Consider the following 21,629-nt stretch of genomic DNA (forward strand, 5'->3'; position numbering starts at 1 on the left):
AACTCGATGATAGATTTCATATATGTTTCGCGCAACCGTTTAACGCATATGGATCCCTTAGATATAGGTCCGATATCGATCAGCGATCATGCGCAAATTTCCACTCTTTTGAAATTAAAATGTCAATTTCTTGGTACAAATTTAGCACTTGCATTGGTGGAAATAAATCGTCCCCAACATTCTATCAGGGGGAGTCAAGGACTGTGCAACCAGTTTGTAATGTATATATCGCGACAAATGGGGAGGTTTAGACAGGAAGGGGGTAACCTCTAGATGACATCAGAAGTTCAGTATTCTCAAATGGTTAACTCAGCATTGATGTTGTTTTGCAAAAAAACAAAGCAGTGTTAAACACTCACATCCCTATGATTACTCATGTAAATTGTTGAAAAGAGATGAAAATAAGGCAATGAGACAATTTAAGAAAAGCAATCTGGGAAGTGAGTGTTTCAGGACAATGCGAAACCAAATCCTGAATGTGTATAAGCAAAACCTAAGGCACGCCCGCTTTTTGAGGTATAATAGGGAGAATTGTGCATTAGTGCGAACCATCACGTCATATGACACCGGAGTAATTTGGCGTACCTTGAAAGCAGACAATAATTGTGTTGCGCTGGCCATGCCAAATTGTATTTTTTTTTATTATTTTTTTTTATTTTGACATAGCTGTAAAATACAGCCTTTCAAAAACATTCAAACAAGACAATAAAATACAATGTTAGCTGTCAATATTACAAGGCAATTATCTGATACAAATTTAAAACCTTGTCATCAAATAAAACAATCATTGGACATTTTATTAATCTGTCCGGTGACCTACTCTTTTGCGATATCTATGCAGTTTGGTAAATTTAACGATTTCACAAACAAAAGACTCGCAATGTTCAATTTCCAGGACTGACTGTTATACACAATATTCCAAAAACTTTCTTCAGTCAACAGTATATGATTCTCAAAGAGGTGTTTAAACATTAGACATCTTTGACGGACTAAAGCCGGGCATTCACAAAACAAATGCTTCAAATCCTCTTTAGCTGATGGATTCAGACAGAATCTACAATTAGGGTTGGGCGACATATGCCTCATGAAGCGTACTTCATTTGTCAAACAGATATTCATTCTGAATCTCATATATGAATATCTGAATTTGGGGTCCGGGGACTTCAATAGGTACATTTCGACAACATGAAGTTTTTTAATTGCAAAGGCTTGTCGTTTGGACACTTTCAATTTCATACATGCCTCTCTAGTTTTAATCCAATCATATAGCCAGAGCTTGGTTTTCGCTCTCTCGGGGTTGTTCATAAGTAGTTCATCATCAATACCAGCTAGTTCCATCAGTCCTTTTAACCATTTTCTCTATTTCAGAATCATGCGGTTAGCTGATTCCACCATATATCTGCCCTTTGTATACATGATTACATTTGCTTTGACCGCTAGTAAATATTTTCGATACAATGAGAACACTTTCCAGCAATATATTGTGTGTAAGGCCACCAAACCCATTTCATGCCTCAATAAACACATCGGAACCGACATTGGGAGGCCACACACTTTTTTCCAAAATCTGCCTTCTAATCTTATCCATACATTCTCCAGCATAATTTCCCTGGTTTCTGCCCCATAGATTATTATAGGAGTGACCTTTTGCTTGTAAAATATAATGGCAGGTGATAAAGAAAATTTTCCAAATTTACCTTGTATCAACTTGGTCTGGGCTATCCCGGTATTGACTTTCTTTTCCAATTCTCGATGGTATGATTTCTCGTGTGGATCATTGCCAATTATTACTCCCAAATACTTATACTCATTTACAATCTCTACATCAACACTTTGTATTTGCCACCTTCCAACTTTCGATGCTTTCTTCTTTTTAGGCTCTAATATCATAATTTTGCACTTGTCTTGGTTGATTTTTAACAAGTTTGCATCAGCATAATTACTCAAACACGTTAAGAGAGCTTTCAGACCCCCTGGCGTCTTAGCTAAAAGGACCAGGTCATCAGCATAGAATAACCAGGGGACAGTATGGACTCCCAAACGGGGAGGATCAGATTCAATGCTCCTGAACTCGTGTTGTATAGCTGACATGAAGAAGTTAAACAAAGTACTTGCCAGAATGCACCCTTGTTTCAAACCCCGAAAGGTTTCAATTGGATCAGAAAGAGAGCCATCAAGGGCCAGTCTTATTTGCACTGTAGTATGAGAATGTAGTTCACCAATCCAAAATACAAGATAATTAGGACACTTCGCATCCAAAAGTTTGTTCAATAGGAGTTTTCTACACACAGAATCAAATGCGGCTTGAAAGTCTATGAAGGCCATGTATACTGCCTGTCCATTTTCATATTCTAGTTTTTTTATGACTTCCAATATATGGAGGTTAACTGCAGTGCCCATCCCCGGCATGAAGCCAGTTTGATTAGGATCTCTAATTCCTGCTTCATTCAACCATTTGTTAATATCTCTTAATAGTAACCGAGCAAAAATGTTACTCGGTATATCTAGAAGAGATATAGGCCTATAGTTGCTAGGATTTTGATTGATTGGTATGGTGATAGATTTTCTCCAAGAATCCGGAATACACCTGGACAGCATAATTTGGTTGAAAATGGTAGTTAGAATTTTGGCCCATGCAGTGGGATTTTTTTTTAGCATAAAATTGGAAAGTCCGTCTGGGCCAGGAGCACGAGATGTAGATAATTTTGCAATGAACAATAGAATGTCATCAATATCAAACACAAAGTTCTCCATATCATTCCTGTCTTGAGTATCCTGACATCTGATTGTTAAAGTGTCCGCATATGCTGATTTATAAAACTCAGCCCATATTTCTTGAGGAATTGGATTCATTTGGTGCACTATTTGGGTCTTGCTTTGGGTATATTTTAAGTGTGACCATATTTCAGCTGAGTTCTTAGATTGCAGACTCTTCAGCATAGCCTCTGCATCATGTTGATATATTTTAGCCTTTCTTGCTCTAATCCAGTTTTTAAATTTACATTTTAGTGTATTCAATTGGTGTGAGCAATCAAGAGCATTATTCCTAATTATTTTCCTTCTATCAGCTCTATACTGAGTTTTATGCATGGCTACTTCATGGTCAAATACGTGCAGCGATTTTATATTCTGACTCTTAGGATCCTTATTCTTGATCTTAAAGATTTGCATTTCATCAACATACGAATGAGGACTAGTAGAGTCAACACATCTCCTTTCATTCAACACTTGCATAAGCTTTTGACTTAGACTTTGCAAGGTTGAAGGATTCCATTGAAACCTATTTTTAGCTGTGTTTAATGTGAGGTTTCTAGCTAAAGATGATTCATAAATTTTGGATTCTGTTAGCCAGGACCAGTTTAGAGCTTGAATATCATGATCACTTATTTTTTGGGGCATAATATGAAAATCCGTTATTTGACTAAAGAGGTCTCGATCCACGAATGTATAATCTATTGTAGCTGTTTGTAACCCTCTATGCCATGTATTCTTGGACGGTATATCACCTTTTTTTGTACCATTTAGCATTAGAAGCTGATGTTCAGCCATATAAGCATTCCAAGTTTTTGCTATCGGGGTCAGAGGTTTCCCCACTTGGGGTAAGCATGATAGGTTCAAATCTCCCGTAACTATTACATGGCCACATAATGGATCTAATATCGTCAGATTCAGTGCTTCATCCATAGCCTCGTAAAAATCAGAGTCGGTTATTGCCGCATGGTTCCAATATATGTTTATCAAACCAATTGTTGTTAAATTGAACTTTATCTTTGTTAGTTGTATAAAGCTATTCGGGGAGAACCATGGCTCAATTTGCATGTTAGGAGATGCTTTAATGGCTATCATTAGGCCTGCCATGGGTCTACCTCTGACTGGAACGATAGCAGGTGTCAACACCACAATATGTTTATCCCAAACCGGGGCAACAGACAACCATATTTCCTGAAAAGCTACTATGTCATAACTCATTAACAAGCTATCTCTGGATTTCGTAAGATGTTTGAAACCTCTAGTGTTCCATGAGGCTAGAGAAAAGGTCTTATCCTTCTGTGCTGGCTAGTTATTGTTCAGTCTTGTTTCTCTAGCCTCTGTTAACCGATCATCCGCTCGGGACATGTTTATATATGAGTTGCTGTTTTGTCCCTTCTGATAGATGTTTGGTTTGGGAATATATTGGTTTCCTAGACTGAGCGGTTGTTGTTGAGCAAAAAGAGCTGGATTTTCTAATAGGAAGCCCATTTCATATATATCATTTCTTGCTTCCCACACTGCATTTTTAACAAAGCATGACTTCATCCATAACTTAATCTTTGATAAATCATTTCTTTGAAGAAATTCTACTTGCTCTATGTCTTTAGAACATATCCCATCAAGCGCAACAATTTCTGAGAAAATATTCAGAACTGATTGTCTATTCAAATCAAATGAGTGAAAAGGGAGAGGACGACATTGCATCAATAGACAGTTTGTATTTGGATCACTCACAGGCACATGCATCCCCGCTTTTGAGGCATAAGTTGCTTTAACATTTGGTGTATAATTGGGTTGTCTTGCGGTATTAGTCAGGGAAGTATACACTCATTTTTGTTCTTGACATTTATCATAGGAGTGTGAGGTGTATTAGCCTGGACAATTATTCTTTTTAATGAGTGTTCTAGTTCTGTTTTCCAATCACTCATTGAGATGAAATTTTCCTGAGTCACTTTATCTATAGTATGTCTTTCTGTTGTCCCATCAAGTAATTCGAAACTCTTTCCCATTTTCACTTTCTCAGTATTGTTTGACTCATTGCTCCGGTGGTCTATCGCTATGCTTGTTACACCACCTGGTTTACTGCTATCATCACTAGCCTTGAGCATATGCACATCATGGTTGTTAGTCTGGGTAATTATTCTTTTTAAAGAATGTTCTAATTCCATTTTCCATTCTCTCATTGATATGAGTTGTTCCTGGCTCAGTTTCTGTACATCATGACATTCTGTACTTCCAACAGTTATATCAGGACTATTTGCCATGGTCAATTTATCAGTATGGCTTGGATTAGTGCTTAACTTGCCTGGTGCTGTTCCTATTATGCCACACAATTTACCGGCATTATCCCCTTCATTTTGTGCTTTGTCCGGACCCATATTCCTGCTTTCTTTTTGCTGATTTGACAACAAGATCAAAGTGTCTAGAGGCTCATATTCATCTGGCTCTTTTTGACACAGTCGTCCTTTTTGTAAACTCATATCTCGATATTTGTTAGCAATAGCCGTACGTGCTACCGCAGCAGCTGATTTGGGTAATGTTAGAGTATTGATAAACTGTTTAGTGCCTGTGATTTTGGCATTCGCAACATTTGGCACATTTTTAGATTTTTTTGTGATTTTATTTACCAAATTTATTCCCTTTTTTTTTGTGTCAAAGATGTTATACGACACAACAGTATCATTTTCAGCCCCCTGAGTAGTCAGGCCCGCATTGCTTTTGAGTTGATTCATTGTTTTTTTACAGGAAAGTTCTATGTTCTTTGCTTTATCTTTCTTCTTTTTAATACATGGTTGTCCTACTTCACACTTTTCTTTTTCGACTTGTAATCTACTTGTAAAAGTGATGTCCGAGGATTTATCCATTTGCGGGACAATGTTTGTCTCTAATTTAGCTAGATTCATAAGCTCATCTCTCTTTTCTTTGTTTTTTTTGTTCTTAACCCCTAATTGCAAGGCAGACTGTTGATGTTGTGAACAGTCAATTAGTAGGATCTCATCTTCTTTAGATTTTATTTCATCAGTACTTGGTTGTGGATTGTCATCTGTGCTATCAACACTCTCCGTGTTTTTCTTACAACATACACAGTGATCGTCAGCCACTTTCTTTTTGCATAGCAGCTTGATTATCACAGAGTGCTGGTCATTCAGTTTAGTGTCTAGTGTATCATATAATCGTGTAAGGGAAAAGAGAGCAGCATTCATTGTTTGTAATGATGTTTCAATACCAATTACAAATTTACCCGTAGGAGCTGATAAATCCTCATTTAAGGCAGCGTTATTTCTACGAGGGGTCGGGTGGACAAAGGAACAGGAAGACGGGGAGGATGCATCCGCTGTTGGGGAGAACATCATTGGTGAATCATATAAGTCCTGTTGGACATCACTAGTATCAGGAGCTTCCTTAGGACAGCTGCTCTTTTTAACCTCTTGGGGGCTGTCCATATTGCCGAGCAAGGCTTCTGTTTCCATCTCATCAATAATGTCATCTTGTCTCATGATATCAGGAGTATTCAACATAACCCCCCCTCACCAGACACACTGTTGGGGTGCGCATCAAGGCCCACTGTACTCTCTTCATTCGTAAGATCAATCGCTCCTGTGCCTAGTTGAGCTATAACATTGAGAGCACCAGCAGCAACCAAGGAGTCTGGGGGAGTGGAATAAGAGCACAGGCTACTATCCTGTCTATCACCACATGGTAAGTCCTGATTAAATAACGCATTTACACATGCGTTTTTGCTGTTTCCATCATTATTTTCCACAACATTCTCACATTTGTCCCTTGGGGCGCAAAATTTTCTAATATCCACCAAAGTAGAGCAGACTCTTATACTAGAGGCTGATTTACTAATTCTTTTAAGATTAATTGTTCTAGAGGACGATTTAGGTGTCGAAATCGCCTCACGAGTACACTCGTTAATGACTTCCTTTGAAGGCATTCCTGTACACAAGGTCATTACCATTTTGTTATAGGACAGTGGCGTTAAGTTATCTCCTAAATGCGAGTATATTAATCAAAATGTGAGGGTTACTACACTCAATGCCCACAATTCGCAAATTCAGGCAGATCAGGCAGTTCCAGCAAAAAGAGCACTCAGAGGCACAATTAGTAACATATAAACACAGACATCGAGGTGCTCTAGCTGGAGCAGAATTCAATAACTTCACCTCTGTTGACTCAACAGTATTCAAAAGTCAATGCAAGCACGCACAAAAATAAAAAGGAAGAAAGAAGGACCATTTGTTTTACCCACAGCCCTCAGACCCTCAGCCAGCAGACAGCCGACAGCACTTTCCAAAGCACTTCCTCCAAATGCGCGCGCGCCAAATGCGCGCAGCTTCCTGCTTATGAGGATTGTGGGAAAAAAAGGGGCGGAGCTTAAGCTCGAAATTCTGCAAATAATGAAATATAGATAAGTATTAAATAAGTACCACTTATGCTAGTGATCTTGGTATCTTGTATTATTGTCTCTCAAATGATAGAGTCTTTACCACGTGTGTTGGTAGATTTTCAGTAAGTCCACAAAGATCCACAAAGAAACGGGCATACGGAGTCCGCCACAGCCGACAGCACTTTCCAAAGCACTTCCTCCAAATGCGCGCAGCTTCCTGCTTATGAGGATTGTGGGAAAAAAAGGGGCGGAGCTTACGCTCGAAATTCAAGTGTGTTGGTAGATTTTCAGTAAGTCCACAAAGATCCACAAAGAAACGGGCATACGGAGTCCTCCACAGCCGACAGCACTTTCCAAAGCATCAAATTGTATTTCGAATCAGGTATGGCAAAATTATATAATGGCTAAATATCAACCACCTCAGAAATTCAGGTATGCACCCGAGGTGTCTTTGTGCTATACTACTCTTCCCCGGTTGAAGTGGAACCTTAGCGATATCATATGGGCAATTTGTCGGTTATCGTATTCTAAAGCGGCAGGGCCTGATGGGCTCCCCCCATGTCTATATAAAGCAGACCCTGCTGTTTGGGCAGTGATCATAAAAACTAAATTCGAAACTATCATCAACTCTGGGGATATTCCGCCATCATGATTAACATCGAATATAGTTCCAGTATTCAAAAGGGGCGACCCGTCTCTACCCCAGAACTATCGACCTATTTCGTTAATCGACACAGAGGAGAAACTGTTCACGATCCTGCTCTTACATGACCATGAGAAATTTATTGAAACTAAGTGCTTATACGCAAAATACCAAACAGGTTTCAGGAAGCACATGAGTACCACTTTGAATGCGGTTATTATGGCACATGTTATTGCAGGAACTAAGGAAACGAACGCAATCCGGTTTATATTGCTATGATTGATATGAGCTCAGCCTTTGATAATGTTGTTTGTAATATCCTGTGGATGAAAATGATGAATTTTGGAATTTGAACTGTCTTATTGTACTGGCTCATTAAATTGCACACTAATACATCATATAAAATTAGAATATCAGCGGAAGGAGGCACTACCATTCCGATTGGAACGGCGATAGGTTTGAAACAGGGCTGTAACCTTGCGGCCACCCTTTTTAATTTATATGTGTCTGATTTAGACCAAAAGTGGGAGAATAGGAATCTGTTCTCTGTTAATGTTGGGAGTGTCCGTTTGAAATGGTTAGCCTTTGCAGATGATATTATTACTTTTGACCCCACACCGACAGGGTTGCAATTAAAATTATCACTTTTTGAGGAGTTTGCAAAAGCCCATAATCTGACTCCTAATCCGGCGAAAACTGCAAATGAAATTTGGAGTCAAACAAAGAAGAGGAGGATTTAGATGGCAGATCATGAATACGCAAATATCTTGTACTAATAATGCAATCTATTTAGGGCATAATCTATTAGCCTAAAATTCAATTAAAACATGGATGGAAATAATTAGATGCAAGACCAGACCACTCCTTTCTCAAATGAAAAGCATTTATGTCCGGTATTGTAAATTCTCGCTAACACCATTAGTTGAATTTATGACTTTAAAAATCTAAAGTGTAATATTATACACACTGGATATATGCTTGTGTGACATGAGTATTGCACTTGATTGTTTACAGGGATCACTCTTGAAATCTTCTATGTTTCTACCAATGGCTGTCCCAAGTGCAATTATACGTCTGGGGCTGGTGTCGTTATCTGCACGATGGAAATGGCGGCAGTTGTCTACTTATGTAAAGGTTCACTTCCCACCTAAAAACTCGTTATATGCTGATATGAATAATATGCAGGGTGCAAATGCTCCAATTTCGTTTACAAAATATCAGTCGAAAATGCAACAAATACTGAATGATGTGAACATCATTGTAGATGATGTGCACCATCGTCCTTGTTTTGCTAAAAAAAAGCTTTTCAAAATGGATTGGTGCGCAACGATTGACCAAATTATTGCATATAAACTGTATAAAGAATATAGTGTATTTGTTAAACAGCGTACCCCACGATACGATCATATCACGCTATTCCCATGCGAACATACTAGAAAAGCATACATACAATATAGACTCACAGGGTCATTCATAGAAATTCGCACAAAAGTGGCGCACGCTGTTGGATGACCTGTGCGCCGGCGTGCGCGGCGCACATTTTCAGCGCACATCCAATGTTTTTCTCGCGCAAGGACTTCCATGAATCGATGTGCGCTGGTTTCCCTGAGATTTTCACACTTGCACTGCGATTTTCGCACTTTTACTGCGAATCGCACGTTTTGGCACCTCTGCGCGGGAATTTTCGGCGCACATTAATTCCATGAATCGACCCCTCAATCTTTACCATACAAGAGAAAGAACCCAGCATTGGAAAGGGAATGAAACAAAAAAACTGTTTGGGATGCCGCTTTGCTGAATGTAATGAACCATATGAAACATTGAAGCATCTCATACTTTATTGTCCCCATTTTAAAAACATGAGGACAAATCGATTGTTGAAATTTGTCAATATTGAATGTGAATATTGTCTTCAATTCCTATGGTCTAGAATGATGATAGGATTGCATAAACCCTTAATTTATGAGCTAGTAAGTTTTTGCAAGCATATTGAAAAGGAACTGATATTGTTCGATAGGGGACATGCATGAACTGTTTAGGCTGTCTGATCCTTCTCCATTTAATTCTCTTTCATTTGTGCTATACTGAATTAACTTTATCTGAAGGAGGTATTTTATTTTGTTAAAGGCATTGATAATGTTGAATTCAAGTGCTGTAAACCGTAAGGAAGTTTATAAGATGAAAGTATGAGATATGTAAATTCGATATTTTCGTAAAAATGTGATTGTAATAATAGGCCTTCTTCAATCGAGCACCAATGCTCAATAGACACATATATGTTTCTTCATGTGTCCCCTGGCTTAACCCTCTTTGCTCGTGTTTACAGCTAATCTTAATGGCACTGTGTGATGACCAACAGCCCATGTTATAGAACAGAAAGAGTTCTGAGGTCCCATTCAGGCAGTGTTGAATTTGTGCATCCTTTCTGTAGACCAATAGCTTGCTTCCGTTATGCTATTGTAAACACTTTGATTTTGCTCAAGTGTTTCAGTGATTTTGCGCTTTAGGTCCTGGTCGGTCTTGGAGAGGCCTCTTTTCCAGCAGGTGTGCTCAGATGCCAAGTGATTAAAGTGCTGCAGCCTCTATCTCACAGCATCTAATGCGCATGCGCCCTTGGTCACTCATCAGCACCTTTTCATCTAGATGAAAGGCACCATGGAAATAACATCCAATGGCCTGTGACTTCCCAATGACTTCAAATCACATCATCCTTTACCATAGTGGAAATATCGCACAGTCCCTACTGAAATGTCAGTAAGTGCCTACATGCATCCTATAACAATTGTGAATCAGTAAACAAAGTGCAAAAAGAGACAGACAGTGAAGAGCTGCAACCCCTGATCACACTTAGATGGCGCCCCCCTCCATCACCAGCTACTGTGCGACATAAGGCTTTGCTATCAGTGGCTTCTTCTGGCTGGATGCCCCCCTTTGGGGTGGACCCAAGTATGATTTTCCCATTCAGTAATGGCTTGGCAGGCTGATAATCGATGATCTGGAATGTAGCCTAAAGCAATTCCTGTGGTTATGATTAATTCAAATCCTTCCATCCAACACCCTTCAGTTTGGCGTAGGCTTAGCCATCACTTCCATGCTGGCTCCGAAGGTGAAGATTTTCACATGAGTCGCAACCATATCACTGTCTGAATGGGTTCCAGAGTCTCAGGATTTTTAATGAGACCTAGAGGCTGTCCATTGCCACCCCTGGAATTCTCAGAATGCCAGCCATTGCCTTGGTGCATGGATTGCGTACGGTAAATTCCTTTTAAACAAAGTCAACCTTTCCGCAGTCTCCCAATGCGTCATACTCTGCGCATCCCCGGTTCCCGGCCACATTGAGATGCAGGCTGAACCTCCCACAGGCCCGCTCATTGCATGCACCACTGGAGCACGCAATGGAGTTTCTCAAATGCAACATTTCCTCCCTCGCTACCTCATTTACCTCGTGATAAGGTATTTCATCACCCTTTGATATTCCGCGTCATGCAGCGGCCTGCGTTATTAGCAGTAGCACGCGGGTACTAAGGCACCATTTCACATCACTTATTTGCATTGTTGAGCGCCTCGTTCCTACCGAGCTCTGCAATTTCAGTGGCTCGCCAAGATCACCTTATAATTAGAATGTGGATGCCATAGCCTGTTACACTTTCATTTTGTTTCTTTATTCTAAATGCAATAAGGAGACTTGACACTGATAAATTATGGAACAAAGGGGCCCTGGGTGCCTTTCTATATTTTCAACGTGTCGTAGAGCTCTATTTAGTTTTGAAAGAAAACCCTATAATTTCTATTCCTTTTTCAAATATGCAATGGGTGTGAAATGCATTTAGATAATCGCCTACAGGATCATGCACACTGCCTCATTATAAATCGTCCGGTCTGGTGTTGACATATACCAGCACTTTACCGGACCGGCCAACAACAGGTTTGCCGGTGGAGCATCTGTGTTACTGGAGGTAACATACGCGCCCTACCGACAATAAACAATGTCATTACTGGCACTGGTATTGCTGGTTCATTTCTGTGCTTATTTCCCTTCAACCTTAGAGACCCCCAGTTCTTTTGCTGGACTGGGGCTTATTATTTTCTTTCTCCTGATTGATTGTGGCCTTTTTCTCACTCTCTCATGTATTTCTCCTGACTATGAGATACCTAGATGCCTCTGGGTTATGTGAGCGATACAAATGACAATAAATAAATAAATAAATACATATAGTTTTATGGAGTCTGACAAACTCCATAGGCATTTGCTTGTTACTCAGTGACACACAGCCCCTTAGGTGCAGTGCCACTAAGAGGTCCCTTGGACTTCTCTTAATGTTTAATTACATTCTCTTGGGTGAACTACTGTTCCCAAGAATAGTAAGATGATCTCTGTCTTTTTTACCTTTTCCTTTGTGGCGCCAGCACACACCACCCTATGTGGAGTGCTGGGGGGTTACTTAGTAATTCCCTATCCCACTTCTCATGTGACATTTCTTGTCACACTAACTTACTTTACATGGCTGGTGCCAGTGGTTTAATTTTACTACCAGTGTGTATTTGTTCTGCAGGCTGAACCCTCAGCTGCAGTACAGCACCCATGGGTGACCATATTCCCAAAAGGGCCTCTGTCATATTTTTTCACCATTTTCTGTTTGTTAGTTCCTTCTTGGCTTTTACTCTGTTAGTTGAAACAGGTTTGAGTCCTTTGTGTGTTTTGCCTTTGGGGCGGGGGCTAGGTTTTTGGGACAAGAGGCAGAGTCAACCACTGTAGAGAAACATCTGAAGAAGCAGACATGATGAGACACCAGCAGCACCCCCCTGGACCGCGAAGTGCCCAGTGAAGCCATGCAGCTATGCTGATCCCATTTTCAAATCAACTGGGACGAGCCGCACAGGACAATTTCCTCCCTTAGGCCGGTGGGACCAACTAGCCTCAAGACAAGCTACCATTTAACACAACCCCTGACTTGCTGTGTGTCACCAGAGCTACAAAAGCCCAATGCCAGGGGTCCTGTGACCATTGACGAGTGCATCATCTTGCGAAGTCCACATCCATCCAAATCTTTGTGGGCATCTAGAGGACGATATTGAAAAAGGAAATCTTGATCCAGAGTCCCCTCACAAGAGATCAGGACCGAAGGAGCATGTTTCCTCCAACCTGAGTTTTTCGTTCTTCATTGATGCTGAGGAAAAGGCACCAAAAAACTGAAGTGCTGCTAAAACAAAGGAAATTCATTGCTGAGGAGTCCTTTGCACGAGTACTGCCGCAGGAGCCCACCAGACAGCCTCCCTTTCGTCACCACGACCAAGGTCTAGAAACAAGGGCCTGCCAAGCTGTAGCAAGGAGGAATCCAGGTGGACATTTTTTCTTCAGATCACAGGTACTGTCGGGCTTGGGATATATTCACCTTTTAGCCATAAATTGTGCTTCCTGCTTTGGGAAGTGCGTTTGTCACACTTTGGAGTTGATCCTAACTCACCTGCACGGGCCTAACAGCTTGTGCTCTCTACAAAGTAGCTCACTTGAGTTACAGTGATTTCTTCTGAACTTACTAACTTTGTCAAGACTTCATCTAAGAAGAAGTGCATCAGAACTATTGACTTTGTCCCTTGACTTTGGCTGTCCTGGCTCCCTAAAGACACTCCGCTCAACCATATTGGCTTTGGCAGTACTTGTTTCCTCATAGGTTATAATTGTTGACACTATTATTGCTGGGGTAAAAGTCTACTTGCCTCCCTTGGGAGATTGTAATTGTTTTACAAACTGTTGAATATATGTTCTAAATCATGTTCTAACCTTTCCTTCCTTAAACAACAACTCAATGGGCCTCATTACGAGAATGAAGGTAACGAAAAAAGGAAGGCGGAATGATATTACCGGCATCGTTAACAGGTCCGGGCCATTACGACCTGACACCCCGCCAATACCGCCACCGCCCGTACCGTGCCCCTTCATACCGGCTTGTGCGCGTGCACGCGCCCCTTCGCAGAGCAAATACCAGGATGCCGGTAATTGGAGGACATCACAACTCACGCGCGCATGCAATTACCGGCATCCCGAATGTGGTAATAAGGGCCTGCATGATAGCGTTAATACAGGCATCGCGGACCACCGGTAAATAGCAACCTGCAGTGAAGGCCACTGCCACAGGTGCACACAATCACCACAGGTGGAGTCAATGGAGCCTGTCCCAGCATTAAAGGAGTACACCCACACACCACACCCCTTCAAACACCAAAATGATACCAGTAGCTGTTGCAATCATGGGGCTGGAGGACATGCCTGTACTGCTACAACTACAGCAACAACAGCAACTACAACAACAACTACAGCAGCAACAACAGGCAGCACATAGGAGACGCAGGAGGAGAAGGAGGGTGAGACAGGCCCAGCAATTACCACCAGTGCAGCAGTAGTACCTCGTAGGCAGCCACCAATTCCGCGCATCAGACCCAGTCCATTCAATCTAACCCCTGAGCAGATCCACACCCTGTACCGGTTGGACCGGGACACCATCACCACCATTGTGGACATGATACATGACGACATTGTCAGACTCATTGAAATATGCACTGCCATCCCCCCACTACTAAAGGTGGTGTCTGTGCTCCACTTCTTGGACACAGGCACCTACCAGCACAGAGTGGGCCAGCTGCATGGTTTATCATAACCACTCTTTTCACGCATCCTGACCCAAGTGCTGGATGTCCTCCTGAAGCACGCTAGCAACCACACATCCCTACCACAGACTGCCCAGGAGATTGCCGACACCAAAGTAGGCTTCCACGCACTGGCAGGCATGCCCAATTGCGTCGGTGCCCTCGACTGCAACCATATTGAATTGGTAGTCCCTCATGCCATAGAGGCGGTGTACCGCAATTGCAAGCCTTACCACTCCATCAATGTGCAGATGGTATGTGACTCCAGCAAGATCATCACATATTGTTGTGCCGATATCCCGGATCCACACATGATTTCATGGTGCTGCGTAACTCCACGCTACCCCGTCACATGGAGCAACATGCTGGACGATGTGCCTGGCTGCTTGGTGAGTTGCCTGACTGGCCCATGGCAGTGCATCGGGGTCGTGATGTGGGTGGATGCATACTCCACCTGGGTGGGAATGGGTGGGGATGCATACTCCACCTGGGTGGGAATGGGGGGGATGCATACTCCACCTCAGTAGGAATGGGGGGGATGCATACTCCACCTGGGTGGGAAAGGGGGGGGGGTGCATACTCCACCTGGGTGGGAATGGGGGATGCATACTCCACCTGGGTGGGAATGGGTGGGGATGCATACTCCACCTGGGTGGGAATGAGGGGGATGCATACTCCACCTCAGTGGGAATGGGGGGGATGCATACTCCACCTGGGTGGGCATAGGCGGTGAGTGGACAATGCACTCAGAGCTAAACACTTCTGACCTGATCCTCCCAACCCGAACATGACACATCACTGCCACACATTCTACCAATGCCGTACATCAATGACAACATGTAACATGCACAACCAGGCCACCATGGGTCTGTCAAGCGATGCATGACTGTACATGATTACAACTGTGCCAATGTGGCCAGTGTGATTAGGCACAGTGTAGCATACACTGCAATCATGGGAGGCAAGACATTATTCTGCATCCATAGTACATCCGTATCAGCATGCTAGTTATTATCCTGCATCATCTGTACAACGCCATCCAGACTATCATTACATATTGCAGTACACAATGCATCCAAATAAACTTAGTGCATACGTACAGGGACACGTGAATGTCAACAGCAACTAGCTGCGGCCAGAGCTGTGAATCCTGAAGGTGGCAGCTCAGAAGGACTCACAGTACTCCCATGCAGGTGATGGAGAATATCCCTTGAAGCCGTGGCTACTTACCCCCGTGCGGAACCCGTGTAACAGCCATGAAGAGGAGTACAATCGGGTACATATCCGTACCCGTGTTGTTATTGAGCAGACCTTTGGCCTGTTGAAGGTGCGATTCCGCTGCCTAAGCAGATCTGGTGGATCACTCCTTTATAGGCCTCAGAAATGGTGGCAAGGATCACCATGGCCTGTGTCATGCTGCACAACATGTGCGTCCGGCGAAATGTACCACTGCCACCTGACATTTACATACATGCACTGGGTGAGGATGATGAGGATGAAGATGGAGGAGAAGCAGCACCCCTGCCAGTACGTGATGCACAAGATGGCTGTGTTGCACGCCAATCACTGATTGACGAATACTTCTGAACCACAGGGACGTTGATGGATTTGTGTCAGTGCTACACTGAGCACTGGGTCCATGTGGACATGCACACAGGGTATGTGGGGAGTTGGGCACTGTGCACTGCCATGAATTAAATGGATACACACGAAAAGAACAATGTCCAGGCATTAAATGACTTTTCACACAACGGGTGTATTGATGTAAACTACAGAAAAGTGCTATCCCCCTCCCCCAACACACCAAAACTTTCCATACCCCCCAATGAACAGCCCATACCTCCAATGAACACCCCATACCCCCAATTAACACCCCATACCCCCAATGAACAGCCCATACCCCCAATGAACACCACATACTCCCAATGAACAGCCCATACCCCCCAAAGAACACCCCATACCCCCCAATGAACACCCCTTTATACACCTATACACCACCAACACCATGAAACCCACTCCACTTGTTGTCCAACACTATTTCCATGCTTTCTTGGTGTCCGGGGGCAGCATTTCTGACTGCCTCCCACTCCGCCTTGTCAGGCGTACAGGGTTGGAGGGTGCAGAGGAAGCGGGTGTGGAGGATGGGGGTGTGGTGGATGCCGTAGTGATTGGCATGGCTTGCGCGGGTTGTTGCTGCTGCATGTGCAGCAGTATTGAGGTCAGGACCTGCATGACGGCCCCCAGACTGTCTTGCATCATCACTGCAGAGGCATTGATGGTGGCAGTGTTCCCCACAATGGCCTGCGCCATCTCCTGCCTTGTGTCCTCACCCTCTGCAACATATTGTCGGACAAGTTCCAGCATGGTGTCCTGTCTTGCCTCCACCCTTGCTAGCCGTGCCTCAAGGTTGGTGGGAGCAGCAGTGGTTGAGGGTGCTGCGACCGGGCGTGCATTGGCAGGACTGGCCTCAGGGGTGGTGGTGAGGTCTGAGCTGTGGAGTGCAGGATCCGCAATGGTGCTGGTGGGTGTGTCCTGAGTGTGGGGTTGGGGGCTGGACTGGGGGCTTGGGGTGTGTGGACATGCCACATGGATTAGTCCTTCCTCGTCCACATACTCCTCCACTCCAATTTCAATGTCGCTCAGTGGGGCAGTGGCTGCTGTCTCGCCCACGGAACTAGTTTCAGCCGAATGGGTGCCACTGGCCTCGCCTTCCACTGCTGTTGCCAGCCCTATGATTCCGGTCTCAGGCGTAGCTGATTGGCCCTCATGTGCGGCCATGGCCTGGGCACTCGCCCTGGGTTTTGGTGTGGGCTGCGAGGCTGCTCCGGAGGTGGTTTTGCCTGTGGCAGCTGTCTTGGCCCGGGACGTGGATGCCTTTGTGGTTGGTTCTTCACTGGCATCTTCTCCATCGGTGCCTGGGGGGGTAGAAGAGATGCAGGGCATCAGTGATGGTGTTACATGCAAGATGCATTATATGGTGCTGTGGAGATTTGCATTTATCATGCATTCATATCTTACAGGTGTGTCACACAGGGTAGTTTGAAGGGGGCGTTTTGGCTTTTGCCGTGACGTCTCAATTCAGGGATGGTGCATGGCAGGTGGCATTGGGGTTTGTGTGATGTATGACACGGTCCGTGTCTGTTGGCTGTCGGTTGGTATTGGGATTGGCACTCAGCATGCATTTCAGTGTGGCAGGGTTTGGGCCTCCATCTGGACATGGATATGTTGATGTGTGTGTGTGTTGGGACATGCATTGCCTTGCCTAGACTCTATTCCAGATCACTTGTGCTATATCATGGTTTCTCCTACTGGGGTCTGCAGTTGCGGCACCCGTCTCCATCTCCCCAAAGCCCTCGATAGACTCCATCTGGATGAAGGTACTACACGTCGCCTCCCAGCGCATTAGTTTTGTCGGGGAGTGGGCACCCCCGCCTGTGGCCATGGCCTCCTTCCGATTGCTGGCCAGGATGTTCCGTACCCTAAGGCGGAGGTCATCCCACCTTTTCTTACAGTCTTTGACTGTCCGCGGGGTGGTGCCGACTGCATATACCTTGCGGGTTACCTCCTCCCAAATCTCCTTTTTCCTTAGCTGCACCTCCCTTTTGAGGTTGTGCGTGTTTATCTCCTCAGCATGGGCAGCAAGGGTGTCCGCCAACATGTTGAGTTCTTCATCAGAAAAACGCTTCTTGCGCAGGCGGTGTTTAGATTTTCTGCTTGCCTTGGACATGGTCATTTGAAAGGCCCTGGTCTCTCCTGTGCAACACTGGTGGTTTGGGAGGATTGCAATGGATTGTGATTTTAAAGATGGCCACCGGCGCATTTCCCGTTCCGACGTGATGACGTTACTTCTGGGTCCGGTATTACGAGCCCAGTATTAGCATGATGTTATTACTGGGTCGGTATTAAGGGGTGCCTAGGCGGAGACGGTATCGGCGGGTCCCGTGATGGCGCTAGCGGGGGGTTGGAGGGCCTTTAGCGGCATGGCGGTATGGCCATTACCGGCATGGGGGTTTGCGCGTGCTCGCGCACTCGTAATCAGCTGCTATTAGCAGTGTCAAACCACCATGGACCCGCTAATGCCTCCATGCCAGTAATGACCCCGTTTTTAGCGCACTTCTTGTAATGAGGCCCAATAACTGAATCAGTAACAAAGATAAGTGCAATACTGACCTTTACTGAAGTCACTCCACGTGCCGGAACATGTGTTAGCATAAGAAAAGTTTTTTATCAACTTTTATTGTCTTTTAAAAACCGAATCCAAACTGTGCTTGAATATTACTAGTAGATAACACTTTTTAAAGAATGCTTATTATAAACCTTGTGTATATTATAAATAAATATTTGTATATAACTTCAAGTGTGTAAGTGTTACTTGGATACTTGTACTTACTGATTTCAATTGTACAGCTCTACAGCCCACATTACCCCTCTTAAAATAAGCCTGGCTGCTCAGTCATGCTACTAACTTGTGTAGTACAGGCCTATATTAAAAGGTGGGTTACCTAATACCAAGCAGATAAGTCTTGTGTAGTCCCACACCAGTTGGACTGCACTAATTCTTACCTAACAGCCGGTGCCGGAAATGACGGCATGAATGGGGATTAACACCGTCACTCATAATCCGGTGGTAATGCTGCTGTACCGAGTGCCAGAAACAGTCATTACATTTGCTGGTATCCTGGTGGATTTACCACCACCTTATAATGAGGCTATAAAATGTTATTAGCATTGATCCCTCTGAGAGCTTAGTGTCAGCTTGAAGGAGATTGGGAAGTGCTGAATCTGATTTAGCGGGGAAAATTGTAGTGTGATCATTCATTTTATGCAAAAAGTACAAATCAGGCTCTTTAAACCATTTGAAACATGCTAAAATGTTACCAAGAATTCTTGAAGCCCAACCAACACGACTTAAAGTTAAACTTGGAGTGATAGAGACACACTTGTGTAAGTCTTCAAAAGGCACTGGGTCTCAAGGCGAGGATGGCAGAATTCCGTCCCATTTGGATCCCTGTTACTGTTGTGCGTATTGGTGGTAAATCTGCCAATTATGAGCAGCTAGTTCCCGTTCATGGAGTCTCTTAGGTCTCTGTTGGGACTTTGGAGGAATTATCATCAACAGTAAATCTGCCATTGTGGTAAAAATCTCCAGCCAAGTGAATGAGATGTTTCCTCAATTTTTTGTCCAATCTCGGAAATGCCAGTGTGGTAAAAGTAGAGGTTACTCTGTTAAAGCCGCTTTTGTTCCAAACACCCTGCTCGGTAGGAGATGCAATTGGGCCTCATTACGAGTTTGGCAGTTCGGGCAGAAACGGTGGTAATGCAGTGGTAACGAAATTACCACTGCATTACGTCTGCATTACCACATCATGAACTATGGATGTGAGGTAAGTTGGAGGAAAAACCTGCAGCAGAATGCTGGAGGTAATTCTTCGTCTTTACTGCCCAACAATGGCCAAATCCGCCACAATCCCCATGGAATGCCATGGACTCCAATTAATGGGGGACTAACATTGCCTACCACCACTTTTAATCCGTCAGTAAATCAGCCGGGCCAATTGGTGGTAACGGTAATACCGTTTGGTTTTATCTCATTTATATTACCGCCGTAATGAGGAAGAGTTGCCTCTCGAAGTAAGCCAGGTTGCATTTAGTCACGTGCCTTTATTCATCGCTGCTGCTGTGAAATTGGGGTTTGTGCCAACAACAAGATGATGTCATAACGTGGAGCATCTCCTCCAGGGGCCACAGACCCCATATATTATTTCCTACTGTCATTCCATTGAAATATGTGTTTATTTGATGCATTCTGTTTTTATTTGTTGTGTTTTGTAATGTGCAAGATACTTGAGAGCGCTAAGGTGTGTTAGGTGTAGGATAAGTGAGATATCACTCTGTATGATAACCAGAGTTACACATTTTTGACACATTGATCCTAATTGAAGTAGGGTACTACACTATTTGTCTTATATGTACCCATTTGTGTTCATGTTAATACAGTGTTTTTAACTAGCTATCCAGCTTGTCAGGTAACCCCTGTTCTAGTTTGTCTTTTATCTTATATCTTAAGTTTTGTACTGTGGACCACAATATTTAATTGGTTGTTTTTACCCTTGTAATTTACTATTAAAACTTTATACTTTTTTAACTGTGACTGGTCCCCTTGTCAGAGCACACCTATCCTTGTTGTTCTGTATTTCTGGAATCTACACTTTAGCTTTGTCTCTCTTTATATATTTGGATAAGTAAGACCAGCCGTATAAATATGGGACGGATCAGCCCCTTTCACGGCCTATAAATAGGCAAATATTCCAAAAAAGGAAAAATAGGGAGTACAAATACTGCCAACAAAAAAAGGGAACAGACTCTGGGAGCCTGTCCTCACCCTTTATTCAGCACAGTTACATGGATGCATTTGGACCAGGCGTGCACTCAGCGCCACACGAATAAAAGTCTATTATTACTGCTTGATCTCGAGAGGTCAAATGTATCTTTTAATGTGCATGAATAACTAGATGCAAATATTTATTTACTACAAACATTTTCTGTTTTACAGTTGAGACATATTTTTACTCACTATTAGAGACTCCCCTGGGAAAGTCATTTCACACCCAACTTTAAAAAATTGGGAGTCAAATACTCCCACTTCAAAATCTTACACTGAGTGAGGCATTGGTGAATGTGGGGGTGGCGGTGGAGTGGGGGAGGGTTTTTGTATCTGTTATCAAGGTTTACACTCCGAAAAAAAGCATATCTGGGCATTGCCAATGTTTCCACAGAAGAGAAACGAAAGAAAGAGTACTAACATATGAAAGCTTTTATCTTTTTACAAACCCTGACATATGTTTGATGCCCTAGATACCCTCAAGAAGGGCATTCCAGGATCTCCCTGCGAGGATCCAGAAGGAGCTACCTGAAGCCCTTGTTAACATGAAGCGAGGATCTTATTCCTATGGAGGGCTCTAAGTGGCCGGGGAGATGGCTTTGAGGTTAAGTGGAATTTGGACACATAAGGCCCTATGTGTGATAGTAAGAGGTTTAAAGGTGATTCTAGCCTTGATCAGGAGCCAATGAAGATTCCTAGGAATTGGGCTTATGCATGCTCGTTGAGTGCCTGCCGCTGCAATCTGTAAGAACCGGGAGCCAGGGGATGGCTTTGTCTAGCGTGTCCGCTTACCGGGAATAGAGCCTATGTTAGCT

At 43.5% G+C, this 21,629-nt stretch overlaps 1 protein-coding gene across 1 annotated transcript; it reads right to left on the bottom strand.

Moving 5' to 3' along the window:
- Nucleotides 1–16,466: 16,466 nt before the first annotated feature.
- On the bottom strand, nt 16,467–18,159 carry LOC138467341 (myb-related transcription factor, partner of profilin-like). Its single transcript, XM_069607310.1, has 2 exons — nt 17,943–18,159; nt 16,467–17,347 (listed from the first exon to the last, which is right to left on the bottom strand). The coding sequence occupies exons 1-2, from the start codon at nt 18,157–18,159 to the stop codon at nt 16,467–16,469; spliced, it is 1,098 nt and encodes a 365-aa protein (XP_069463411.1).
- Nucleotides 18,160–21,629: the final 3,470 nt, after the last annotated feature.

The sequence above is a fragment of the Ambystoma mexicanum genome, chromosome 4q (genome assembly GCF_040938575.1).
Source record: "Ambystoma mexicanum isolate Mex_15411 chromosome 4q, UKY_AmexF1_1, whole genome shotgun sequence".
Lineage (NCBI taxonomy): Eukaryota > Metazoa > Chordata > Amphibia > Caudata > Ambystomatidae > Ambystoma > Ambystoma mexicanum.

Excerpts from the sequence above, each read along its gene's own strand:
- LOC138467341 (XM_069607310.1), bottom strand. The coding sequence starts at position 18,159 with ATGTCCAAGGCAAGCAGAAAATCTAAACACCGCCTGCGCAAGAAGCGT. Across the intron at positions 17,348-17,942 it reads CCCGCGGACAGTCAAAGACT|GCACCGATGGAGAAGATGCC; the intron begins GTAAGAAAAGGT and ends CTACCCCCCCAG.